Consider the following 13,911-nt stretch of genomic DNA (forward strand, 5'->3'; position numbering starts at 1 on the left):
CTGAAATGCTTTCTTGCTAAGGTAGAATACAACTTCAAGGGGCACTTTACGTTACCTAGGCAACCACATCCTTGTATTCATCTTCCTGTACACTCATTTTGGAGAGAGCTACTATGTTGCCTTCAGTAAAAAGACAAATCTTCAGTTCTAATAGAGTGTAAATGTAGCTATTTATTTTATTATGTGTGCAATATAAATCTAACAGTAAATGCAGTATGCGCACATTTCATATTCTAGATTACTAAGAGAAAAATATAAGCAAATACATATTTTAGCTAAATACTGTGCTACATTTTGTGTAAATTAACAATTGATGATTGAATACATTGTTGAATAAAGTACAACTGGTTTTTGTGTTAAGCCTCTATTTTACACCTGGGATAAAGTGACAGTGCAGCGTCATTGCTGTTGGTGTGTGTTGCCCAGCACTCCCATTTAAATAACAAATTTACTTCAGCCCACATGCGCTTGTGGGTGTGATGATTTGAATGCAAGATCTGGGGAAGCACATTGTTGGTACTTCCTTGACTTGATCTGCCTTCAGCGCTTAGGGATGGGAAAAAAAAAAAAAAAAAAAACTCAATACAGTGGTGGATCATTGAGAACAGCAATGTGAAACGATTATTCATTATCCTTGCACCACACCCAATGACAAGCTATGGCACATAAATTCACTACAAAGCTTGGCAGGAAAGAATTGGCAACAACTTGATTCAATTTGTGTGATTGAATCATAAACAGAGATCAAACCAGAATAACATTTTAACTTATTGATGATAATCCTGATCAAAATTCAGATGAAAATTGATATTTATTACAACAACAAAAAGCTCAGATACTGTGCAGCATCAACAAAATCGGCAATTGTATGTACATACTTTTTGACACAAGCAAGCAAGAACCTATTGAACAGACCGTATTTTCCGTACTATAAGGTGCTCTGGGTTAAAAGGCGCACTCAATTTTGGGGTGATTCTGTACTTAATCCACACATGGGGCGCACTGCATTATATGGCGCATGCATACCATGATTTACGGTAAACAAAACAAAAAAACTAAATGCGAGCAAAACAGTGAGGTCGGTTGTTTTTTCTGTTGGCTGAGCAAAGCTCAATGTTTGTTTTAATATAGTATTTGAATGAGTGTTGGTGTAGGCAACAGCGTCACATTTTAAATGACTACGTGTTAATCCACAAAGCGTAGAATTAACTGAGGACGTTGAAAAACATTTTGTTTGGGGTTTAAATTATTTGAAGTAGCTACTTAATAATTTAGTTGAAATGAATATTGACTTTGTTTAATAGCATAAGTCCATTTAAAATAATTAAATTAAAACCAAAGTGAGGTGCAATCACAGCCAAGCAAAACATGAATTACCTTTTTGAATAATGTTCTTATGTTTCAGTTTGAGCTGTTTCCAAGTATTTTTTTCTACTGTTGGATTGTACCTAAATGAAGATCAGATTTCATTCCTACTTAAATTCATAACTATGGGCTATGCTACGATCTTATTGTTAGATGTTACATCTATGAAATAGTACATTCAAACTTGCGCATCGGGCAGCAATTTCCTCCCATGACGTCTCACTCTCCTTCGCTGCTGCAGCCGTATTAGATTCATACTTGCCATAGGCTTGCATAAGGACCTCCAACTCCATTGTGGTACACTAAGCATCTGTTTTTCCTCAGTTGTCATGGTGACTTGTGGTATTGGGGCTCGATTGATAATGGCTTTTTATAGGAGTTGTGCACGCGCGTAACTCCAGGTGATCATACTCAGAGTTGATTGAACTAAATCAGATCAGCTTTTCTGGAACCAAATACTCAGTCTCCCATCTCAGAGTAAGTCAACTCAGAGTTCAGAGTATGTTGAACCTGCTTTCTGGAATACCCCCCCAGGAAGTGAGACTAGGGAAGTCAACCCTAATAACAAAAAATACAAATACTAACTGTTACACTTTAGTTGGCTTGGGGTGACTCTTGATTGATTTAAATGAGGGTAACCTCCACATTAACCCAACAGTCATTGTTGGAAATTATATTCCTTATTTGAAAATTTACAGACTAATGTTCCATAGTGTTTCTTAACCAGTAGTGCCAAGGCACATATTACACACCTAAAACAAAACAAAAAATCACACCACTTAGCAGAATGAGTCACAATAAGAGTGGATACACGTATATATACCGTATTTTTCTGACTAAAAGTCGCTCCGGAGTACAAGTTGCATCAGCCATAAAATGCACAATAAAGGGGAAAAAAACATATATAGTAAGTCGCACCGGAGTTTAAGTCGCATTTTGGGGGAAATGTATTTGACAAAATCCAACACAAAGAACAGACACGAGAGAGAGAGAGAGAGAGAGAGAGAGAGAGAGAGAGAGAGAGAGAGAGAGAGAGAGAGAGAGAGAGAGAGAGAGAGAGAGAGAGAGAGCGAGCGAGAGAGCGACAGACAGACAGATACTAGATGGATGGATGGATAGATAGATGGATAGATAGATAGATAGATAGATAGATAGATAGATAGATAGATAGATAGATAGATAGATAGATAGATAGATAGATAGATAGATAGATAGATAGATAGATAGATAGATAGATAGATAGATAGATAGATAGATAGATAGATAGATAGATAGATAGATAGATGTAAATCCTTGTACTCATGAAAGTAGGCCATCATTGAAAACTATAATGGATCCAAGCTTAATCTAGTTGCCACCCTCTACCCATGACTCTCACCAAGGCCACTGCAAAACACTTGGTACAGCCAGCCTGCAGCCCTCTATTCCAAACCAGTGTCTTATTTTTAACCATTCCAATCACCATGGGTGAACTGTGCCCTTTGGAATAGTCACTGAAATAGAATTTCAGGCAGACAAACCCATTCAGTCAAGAAGCACACATCTAAGATCTTGAACACAACAAAGAAAATATTGTTTACAGTATGTTTAATTAGCAAAACTTAGACACTGACTACATGTATCATTAAATTATGAAACAATATGATCATGACAAAAAAATATATACATATACACACACACACACACACGCACACGCACACACACACACGCACACACACACACACACATAACTTACCTCGATACTGAAGTATCCTCGATCTACGTAGTCTCCGAGGAAGAGATACCTTGTATTACTCGGTGATCCCCCTACTTCAAATAACTTCATGAGGTCAAAGAACTGGCCATGGACGTCACCACATACTGGTAAAACATAACACTATTAATTAGATTGCGGTATACAGATATTTGTTATTATAAATTAATTTGGTGTAATCACATTATAAATTAGAAGTTGAATTATTGGAGGATTTGTTAATTAGTCAGACTGAAGATGTGTGCAACTGTAACACAAATGGCCTTCTACAAAATGTCTCGATAAACTTGTTGTGTTCCTTCTAAAAAACTCAACTTTGGATTCATTTGTTCAAATCAATCAATCATCAAATCAATTGTTTACTACCGTAATTTTCGGACTATAACTCGCGATTTTTTCATAGTTTGGGTGGGGGAGGGAGCGACTTATAATAATGTGTTTTGAAACCGCGATAAACGAACCGCGATGTAGGAAGGGATTACTGTAATTTGAATTTCAAGTGACGTCAGCAGCGCGACGTGGCGTGGCGCAGTGCGGCGGTTGTTTACAAAAAGAACAAGGATTGAACACGGGATGACGAAGGGCCCCACATACTACCGGCATCATTAGCAGCTTTGTTTCTAAGTGACACGGAGGACGAAGAGTTTGAAGGATTTAAGGATTTGGAGTGATACAGAAGGTTTGAAAAACTATTGTGGCTCCGTGGATAGAAGTCGGGGGCCAGCGCTCGGCCGGATGGCTGTCCGGGGACGGTGGATGGGGCTTCGTCATGGCTTTTACGCACGCCCGGTCCTATTCTATGGATCTCTCTTCCACCTCCGTGGCTGGAAGTCCGCGCCGCCACACGCCTGGAAGTTTGCTTTGTTAAATAAAAAGCTGTTTACCAAACTCACATCTTTTGTCGTACTTTGTTAACGCTACAATATAGTTATATACTAGATCTGTGGAATAACGATGACGCTGACGTCAGGGCGCACGTGCGGCGTTGTTGACAAAGGACGAGGAATTTGATCGATGGATTTAATGATTTAGAGTGCACAGATGGTTTGATAATATTATTGGTTATACAACAGTTATTTGATATCTAATTTATATATCGTTATATGGGCCTGTGGAATATTTTGAAGTGCAAGCGCCGTCAGCGCACCCATTGTTGACAAAGGACGATCGATGGATTTAATGAATTGGAGTGACACAGATGGTTTTATAAACGTGTTATTTATGTAATAGTTTTTTTTTTTTTAATAACTTTGAATGTTACGTCAGGCCCGTTCTCAGCTCTTCGCTTGAGTTTATGTCACGTTAGCATACCTATCATTTAGCCTGTTGTTGCTCGTTCATGTCTGTTCTTGGTGTTGGATTTTGTCGAATAAATTTCCCCCCAAAATGTGACTTATGCTCCGGAGCGACTTATATATGTTTTTCACGTTATTGTGCATTTTATGGCTAATGCGACCTATATTCCGGAGCAACTTTTAGTCCGAAAATTACGGTAGTAATGTCGTGGAATAATACTGGTGCACTTTTGCAAACTTCAAACGGTAACAATGATTATGTGAGCAGTAGTCTTTCTGTGGTGTCCTCCAATGACATTCATTGTTGTTCTGATGTCTGACGTTTTACACATCAGATTTGTCAACAGAAATGTTAGCGTGCCAGAGATTTCTTGAGCCGACACTAGGGTTTTCTTCACCTCATGTCATCATCGACTCCAGGTCGGCTAATTCCTGACTTAGATCAGCTCTTGAAGTCGTTAGCCTTGGGGTTCAGATCAGGGCTGAACAATTATGGAAAACAATGTATTTGTGATTTTATTTTATTTGCGTTTTTTGATGAAATATAGAATTATTTTCAAGATATTTTTCAATTATTTTGTTTAATTCCAAAAACAATATCAGATCTATTATTTTATTCTATGATTAAGGCCAATGAAGCATTAATAAATATGAAAGACAGTTTATTTGCCTACTACAATTACAGGTTTCGTCTTACTTAATGTAGTCTTGACATGTAATCTTATAACATTGACCATGACAGCATAATTCTGCCACACAAGTGTGGTGTAAAGGGCGGCTTTACCACATCACCATATGAAACTTCTCATGTTGCATGAAACACTATATGTACACAAGTGAACTGCACTCAATAAATAAATACATTATACGTACGTAGCCTATATAGAAATGTAAAACAATCTCCAGTCTGTAACAACATACGTACTAAAGTGTAAGTAAAGTAAGATTTTAACTTCTTATACGACATTGCTTTTTACTTTCATGTCGTCGGCAATGGCAACTCATTGATTAAATGATGAAGAATGACAAACTATAATCTGTCTGAATGTGTTGCTTCTCAACGGAGTTCTACTGTGATAGTAAATAACATTGGATATTGATGCAAGGCATACTATAATTTATACATTTACAGCTTCCCCCCCCACCATTTTCCATTTTAACATGGCTAATTTTATCGTTTTTATTTGGTCCAAAAAATAATTTACATGAAAGTGAATAATAACTAAATGTTTACATGGTCTCTAATATTACAGACTGGGCTTGTGTGTTGTTAACATTTAGCTAAATAGCAGATGATATTTCATGACTAATATATGCAGAGATCCAGGCAATTCTAAATGCACTGAGCGATACACATGCAGTGTTAATTGTGTTTACATACATGAGTTGTGGGCCTATAACATAGTCATATAACATAGTTCTCTGAAAGCAATGCAGACCTGCCAACAATCACTAAAAATCAACTGTCTGGCATTTTAAAGAATGTTTGCCTCCATACCTGTAATAGGTGCCTCCACTTCCAGCATGCACTTTTCTTGGCGAAGGATGTTGGCTCCATCGTTGATGATCTTTAGCGCCACATCTTCCTCCACCCTGCCCTCTTTGACGAGGTGGTTTCGTAGCAGCTCTGCATTGGGTTTTCCATCTTCAAATAGTTCTTTTACAGTCAGTTTATGTTGTGGTGGGTATGGCACAGCTGTTGAGGGGAAGGGAGGAGGGGGGTTATTTGGATAAAAAGGGAAACGACGGTTGTGAAATCATTAAGAGATGTGTTTTAGCATTTATAGGCCAGAAGAGGAGGCTCAAAAGTGACGGGGAAACTGTAGGAGTTATGAAACACTTGTGCATGATTGGAACAAAAGGTCTGATCTCAATGAGGAAGAAATTATGAAAGAAGGGGGGGTGCACCCATGCATCTGCATCAACTATACAATACCGAGATGCATGAAGCCCTGCACCTTATATGACCTGCCCTCAATGAGCAATCTGCTTCAGACCACCCACACAATCCTTTCTGCCATCAGCGAAAAAAGGTCAGTGCTTTTGAGGCTGGAACTTGAGTGCTTCGTGAGTAAAATGAACCTAAAAGCCCATTTGTTTTCACTGTGTAATTTAGTGACAAGGTAGTGCTGTCAGGAAGACAACCACTGCAGATATAACTTAAACAATGAAATTACTACAACAAAGATACCAACAGTATCTAAACATAATCCCCTATGGACAAAAAAATGCCACCCTGTACATCAGTCCTTGGGAGATGATTTGCATCATTGCATATCAGCATGCTAGCTCAGCACTAGAATTGAACATTAGTAAAAGCAAATGGGGCATAGCGATTGAGCAAATTGCCATTAAGAAAATTGTCAAGGTCCACTAAAAAAATGTGTGTGTGTGTGTGTGTGTGTGTGTACGTGTATGTGTGTATTTATGTATGTATGTATGTCTGTACGTGTATGTGTATATGTGTGTGTGTGTGTGTATATATTATATATATATATATTTTATTTTTTAACTGAAATTGCTGATCCGAACAACCAATGATTTCCAATGATTTATAAAGGAAAATCTTGAAAATGATCAGTGGTGCCCAAACTTTTTCATATGATGACATTTATGCACCTGCCTACTTTTGTTCAAGTAATGATTGCACTTTCTGTAAATCCCATAAACTTCTTTTCACTTCTCAAATATCACTGTGTTTGTCTGATATATGATATATTTAACTGAAATTGCTGATTCGAACAAGCGATGATTTATAAAGGAAAATCATGAAAGCCAAACTTTTGCATATGACTGTATATGTGTATATAGATAGATAGACATATAAAAAACAAACACACATAAATCATAACTATAGACATATAAAAAACAAACGCACATAAATCATAACTATACATTGACTGGTGTGGAATGAATAACAAGAAAGTGCTCTTCAGCCTACGGCACAGCCATGAAGAGGGCTATAAGCTGAGGTGGTGCAAGCTTTAAGAACAGATTAGGTAAAGCCTCTATTAGCAAGGGCTTCCAGATTCAGGGGCTGTTTACTTAAAAGCCCAGACACACTTGAGACAGCTGCTTGAAAGCTGGAAGGAAAAAGCACGTTTTCAAAAAAAATGATGACTATTTAAAGAAAACAGGAAATGCCCTCACATCAAGTTATAAATGCATTATCAAAATTGTATTTATTTTATTAATTTTATTTGACTAATACAGTGGGCAACAAGGGAAAAGACTGAAAACATTTGAAACATGAAAGATACAATAATAATAATAATAATGTAAATGCAAGGCGCGCCACGGTGGTACACTGTTAGCATGTCCGCCTGACAGTTCAGAGGTGCAGGGTTTGATTCAGACTTCCTCTGTGGAGTTTACGTGATCTCTCCATGCTTGCGTGGGTTTCTTCAGGGTACTCCAGTTCCTCCCACATTCCAAAGACATGCATGGTAGACCAATTGAGGACTTCAAAATTGTCCGTAGGTGTGATTGTGACTGTGGATGGGTATTTGCCTAAGTGTGCCCTGCAATTGGCTGGCAACCGGTTCAGGATGTACCCCACCTACTGCCCAAAGACTGCTGGGATAGGCTGCAGCACGCCCGCGACCCTTGTGAGGATAAAGCAGTTCAGAAAATGGATAGATGCAAATGGCAAAAAAACTGCAAGTAAAAAGTTGTGGCAACTGCAAATAAAACCAAGTGGAAGCAAACTTACAATCCACAAAATAAAAGCAAAGAAAAAAAAACACTGCAAATGGCAAAAACACATCCCAAGTCAAAACAGCACTGCAAATGAGAAATATACTGCAAGTTGTCAAAGCACAACGGACGTTCGCCAGGGTACTAGGAATGGACCAGTCCTTGAGTGAGCTTGAGTTAGGTAGATTGGCTAAAAACTCTCTTGGAGTCCCAGCAACATATGTTGCTTGTGAGATGGTTTTCTCTTCTGCAGTTGACATTGTAATAACAGCAGACATCCAGCCTCTCACCTGAGAATATAGAATTGATTTTTATCCATCCTGTTTCTACCTCAGACAAGTGTCAGGTTTTTGGTTTACTTTAGACAATTTACACTGGTATTTAAAGAATTGATCTTTATTCATCCTTTTTCTACCTGAGATCAGTTTGAGAGGTTTTTCATTTATATTTTTTTTATTAAAAACTGTTGGCTGCTCTTAAGAGAAATATATGTTTTATTTATTTTTGTTATAACTCAGACTGGTTCAAGAACACTTTCACTTATTTTATTATGACAAAGTAGACTGATCATAAAACATAATATTTTATGTAGTTTTGGTTGAGTTAATTGAGGTTAATTAGAAGTACCTTATTATTGAGGACTGGTCTAAAGAGATGTTATTATCCATCATCTGTACCGCTTGGCCCCACGGGGGTCGAGGGCATGCCTATCCCTGCCGTCATTGGGCAGTAAGTGGGGGACACCCTGAACTGGTTGCCAGCTAATCGCAGGGCACACAGGGACGAACAACCATCCACACTCACACTTACGGGCAATTTAGAGTGCTCAATCGGCCTACAAAGCATGTTTTTGGGATGTGGGAGGAAACCACACACACAGGAACATGCAAACTCCACAGAGGGCAGGCCGGAGGTGGAATCAAACCCGTACCTGCTGAACTGTGAGGCGGACGTGCTAAACAGTGCCCCGACCTGCTGCCAGAGATGTTATTATAACATAAATAAATGAGTCATGTACATGATCTTAATATTGCAATAAAATCAAGATATTTTGTCTGGAGGTTTTCAACAACTAAACATATTTGTGTTTTTTAATTCTTTTTTTTTATGTTTAAACCGAACCGAAGTTTGAACTGAACTGTCACTTAAAAACCGAAACTTGAACTGAATCATGGGTATGGTGAACCGTTACACCCCTACCTAAAACTAATGCGTAAGATTCCGCCAGCCGCCATCATAGAGAAATACATACAGCTTTTACTGCCGTACTTAAACCAGTATCTCACTGAGCCACAAGTGTTTGCGCACGTAGCAAATGTTGATATTTCATCAGGCTTCCTGAAAGGTTGCAAACAGTGTAATAGTTTGATGGAGGTGGCTGCCATGAAATACTGAATGCAAGAAAAACCCTGAGCTGTTTTTATTGTTCCAAATGGCTTACCTTGAGTAGAATCTCACATTGCATTGTGGCCAACAGTAGAATCTGGGCCAATTATGTACATTGTGTGAGGGGTTCCATCAGATGCACATGGTAGGTAGCTTGTGTGTGCTAGCTAAAGCTAGCTAAAGCTAGACAAACCTGTCCCTAAGTCAAAAATATCAGGCATCAGACATAACGTGCTTCCTTTTTGCATCACCAAGGCATACACAAGGTCTACGGCCAGCACGAGAAGCGGAAGACAAGGCATTTTCACAACGAAAATATAACACCAGACAAATAAATGACTTGAGTATTGACATTAATTATTGACAATCTTGCTAGCCCTAACGTGGTGGTCACGACAAGTTAAGAGTGGAAAAAGTGAATGCAACAAACATGCTGACCAAATTTGAACACTTGACCATGAAGAACACAAACACACACACAATAATAAACAGCCTATAACAAACATAAATGGAAAGTCTGTTGCCAAATGTGGCCAGAGCAACCTGTTCAAACACAGATAGAAAAAGTAGCTCTGTCTGTCATTGAACAGCAGCACTTCATTCAAACAAAGTGCAGGGAAATAAAACAAGCACAAATGTTTACTCTTACAACAGGGTGAAGTAAGTTTTGCACCCAAGTAAGGACAAATGTTTTGTTAAAAATAAATAGGGATACACACCCTGAGCTGGGTGTCTTATTAGAAAGCGCCTGGCTTAATTAGCATTAATGTTTGATGAACTCTTCAAAACGACAGACACGCACCGGGCTACTGCTGCACTGCATCAACACCCACACTGTCTGGCATGACTACAAACGACTCAAGAAACAAAAGCACTACTATCTACCGCCCTGTCCACTGGGGATAGTGTTATGAACCAGTGTATGTTTGAACCGGAATATGTTTGCTATTGTTTCAGAATCAATACGACACACATAATTGAATTATAAAGATGCGGCTGGATAGAGATGAATGGAGCAGACTGTTGCTGGGTGAATTATAAAACCTCTTCAGATTGCTCTAATTATCAGTGAATGCATTATCCTTGCATGGTAATTCGCCAATCCTTGGCTTTATTCTTCATCACCGTCAGTCAAACCTGGTAGCGAGCTAAATCTGCTCTTATAGCCATTTTTGTTTCATTTCAAACAGCATAAGATCTCCTTCAACAGTTTTAAGACATCTAGGCACCTGCAGGTCTGGATTAAAAGAAATTGTAAAATTTTAAACATTACTGAAAACTACATCAGAAATGATGGCGTACTGTAGCATCACGGTGCAAATCATAAAGCTCTGAAACATACGGATGACACTTTTTGCCACAAGTGGAAAATTTAAAAAACTCAAGCATGTTAAAAAAAATAAGATAAAACCACCAGGGCCATTTCTTACATACCTAGTTTTCCTATCACATACATTAGAATACTTGCCAGATAACAAGCTTAATTGTTAGTAAAACTACAGTAACTGTAGTAAAAATATCCCAAGGATCAAAATTTCACCTACAAGTACATATGAAAATATACTACTTATTGTGAAGTATTGTTGAAAAACACAATTAATGTGTACTGTAGAGTATACACCATTTTTATCACTTGGCGATGCACAGCGTTGGGTCTGGCTCATGTAGAAATGGACTTTTCGCCTGCGTGACAGCTTCTGTACATTTTGATTTGTCTAAAATTTGCAACATCATAAAATTGTCGAACCAATTCAAATACTGAACAGACCTAAATCCAGTGGCCGAGACTCATCCACTCATCAAATATTGTGCAAGAGTCCCCGCACACTGTGCAAGTGTTCATTAGAGTTCCGCCTCATCGCTCATTGTGTGGTGGCCATGAAGTTTAGGGCTTGACACAAGGAAGTACGTCTGTGTAACATTGGTAATGGATTCCAGAAAAATTGTCTTCTTTTTATTAACTGCCACGCATGAAGAAGAACAAAAGCAAATTCTGGCTTTCATTCAGGGTTTGTAATATTTTGTTCAATTATTTGTTAGTTGTCACGCTATTTAAATAGCTAATGCTGTAGCTGTTCCAGCTACTCTAAAAACCCTGCAGTGGCAATACAAACTTGGTCAAGGTTTACTGTTCTAAACCGGACCACGATAAACCAAACTGAACTACACTGCATGGTGGAAACCTTAAAGCCATTAGTTAGAGTAGAGAAGCAAAGCAGCTACTTCCGGAATATGAGACAGATTACATTGTATTACCACAGATTTAAAGGCGATCCCATTTTAATTAAACATATTGGTTTTGGGCTTTCCCTAAATCAGAAATGGTTCTATGAAAAGTCACCCTTTTTTCCTTCTCAGGTTCCTCTGTTCACTCTGAGCAGCATGCGGCTGGCCATGTTGGGAAGATCACTGGGGAGATTCTTTCCACAATTAACTCACTCACTCTCTACTGGCTCACACTTGAGCATTCCAGTCCCCTTGGCAGGACACTCTCGGAGTGCCCTTGCAGACAGACAGGGATGTGGGCTGTGCTTGCTCTAAGTAGTAGTATTGGTGTGGTGCCCCAAGTTGGGTTCTCTCTCCTGGGAGTTACCTCAGCCTTGGCTCTGCCTGTCTTGGGTAGACACAACAAATGGTGTCCTGTCTGTTCAATGAAGCGGAGAGACCACAGGGTGACAGAATCCCTCTTGTCAAGTCCTGCTAGCAACCCGATCAGACCTTGGGTATTCCCGTGAGTGAGCAAGGCCCTGAAGAATTAGGTAGTCATCTCTCCTAAATGTCAAGGGCAGTGAGCACCAATACAGGACTGTGACTCTCCTTTGATTTATGCCGAAATGCCAAGTACATAAACAAAATAACCACAGTGTAGATGATGCAGTTATTGAGTTTCACAGTATCGTTTTCCAGAATCTGCATTGATGGAACAGGTGATTAATAAGCATTTAGAATGTGTCATACATCTTTCATTACAGCACGAAGGAAACTGCAGACATTTTTAGGGAGCGGTTACTTGTAAATAACTCAAAAAGCAGCACGCAGTGCAAAAGAAAAAGACAGTATGATGAGGGCGCGTGAAGACAATCACTCACCTTTAATGAGCCGCTCCGTTGTGGATTGTTTCTCTGGTTTATCCTTATCCTTTCCTGACATTATCGCTTCTTTTGTATTTCTCTGTTGAAATAATGGACTGTTCTTTTTCCGGCTAGCTTGAAACGGAGTCGCACATCGGCTTGGTGGTCTTCACTTTCGGTTTAAAATTTGATTTTACAAACAAACAGTAGGGAGGGGGAAGAAAAAGGCTCGACTCGGAGCTCCAGGTCTTTTGCGGGGTGCTAGCTTACTTGCAGTAACATTAGTGCTAGAGAATAATTGCGGTGTTTAATAATTGCTTGCAGAATAGACGCGGTAGCTTCTTTGCTTTGTAATCACCGTCAACTACAGAAAAAAAAAACAACAACTTGATATTACCTAGAGCGAAGGGAGTCGATGCAAGATAATCCGATTGAGTTACTCTATTTTTCGCTAGTTAGCCAGCTAACATTTTAATGTAGTGGCAAGTGGGTGAACAGGAAAAGAGAGCAAATGAAGACCGACAATTCATCTTCTAGGTACAAGCCGTTCCCCGGAGAAAAATGACAACCTTGAGGCAGCACATATCAAAACGAAAAGTCGCTCCAAGATACTGAGCTCGTCTTGACAGTGTATCCTCCTCCACAGATTAAAGTGTAATCTGTCAGTGTGGAGCAGTGGTGGATTTCCTACAACATGGTGGAGCCTCGGTGACGTGACTATGGAAACGTGACACGTGGGTTAAGGGTGCGTTCACAAACGCCCTGTGTTCTGTGCTGCAAATTCAATACCAGAATTCGCTCAACAATTAGGTGCTTGTTTGATGCAATCCCGACGCGAAATTTCTATTTGTACCCATGTTTATTTTTTAATTATTGGTTTTAGCTGTTATGGAAATGATATCTTCGCAAGTGAAATTATTTTGACCTTCTCCAAAGTTTTAAAAGCACGTATTCATTGTTTTAGTACAAGTCGCTATTCTTTAACAAAGACTTTTAAGGCAACAAAATAAAAATACAATTATGGGAGGTCTTCCTGTCCCTCTGCTGCAACCTGCTGTCAATTATCAGCAAAAGAAACTAAAAGTCAAGTCACTTACCGGTGTTAGAGGCGATCAGGTCAAATATTATGCGTCTTCTTGGTCTAATGACGTAAAAACGCGAACATCACGATTAACTAAAATTTATTACAATTTAAAATAACCATTGCTGCATATAAAGTACACCGAGTAAAATTGAGTCATAAAGACAGTTAAATTAACGGTTAACCAAACAATAAACGTGCCACGACCAGTTTTAAAAAGTTCTCCAGTCAAAAATTATATAACGCATATTTTTCTTATCCTAA

The 13,911-nt window shown here is 38.9% G+C and overlaps 1 protein-coding gene across 4 annotated transcripts in view; it reads right to left on the minus strand.

Annotated features, from left to right (window-relative positions):
• The window catches only part of ppp3cca (protein phosphatase 3, catalytic subunit, gamma isozyme, a), a 28,343-nt gene extending 15,069 nt beyond the window's left edge, over positions 1-13,274 (minus strand). For 3 of the 4 annotated variants that reach the window (XM_049716443.2, XM_049716442.2, XM_049716441.2), the window contains exons 1-3: positions 12,585-13,273; positions 5,912-6,109; positions 3,101-3,225 (exon numbers count right to left, since the gene is read on the minus strand). In XM_049716443.2, coding sequence (XP_049572400.1) covers positions 3,101-3,225; positions 5,912-6,109; positions 12,585-12,645 — 384 coding nt within the window. In that variant the 5' untranslated portion in view covers positions 12,646-13,273. Of the gene's footprint in view, positions 1-3,100; positions 3,226-5,911; positions 6,110-12,584 lie in introns of all 4 variants that reach the window. The other variant, XM_049716444.2, reaches the window with a different exon arrangement.
• Positions 13,275-13,911: the final 637 nt, after the last annotated feature.

Source organism: Syngnathus scovelli, chromosome 3, assembly GCF_024217435.2.
Source record: "Syngnathus scovelli strain Florida chromosome 3, RoL_Ssco_1.2, whole genome shotgun sequence".
Lineage (NCBI taxonomy): Eukaryota > Metazoa > Chordata > Actinopteri > Syngnathiformes > Syngnathidae > Syngnathus > Syngnathus scovelli.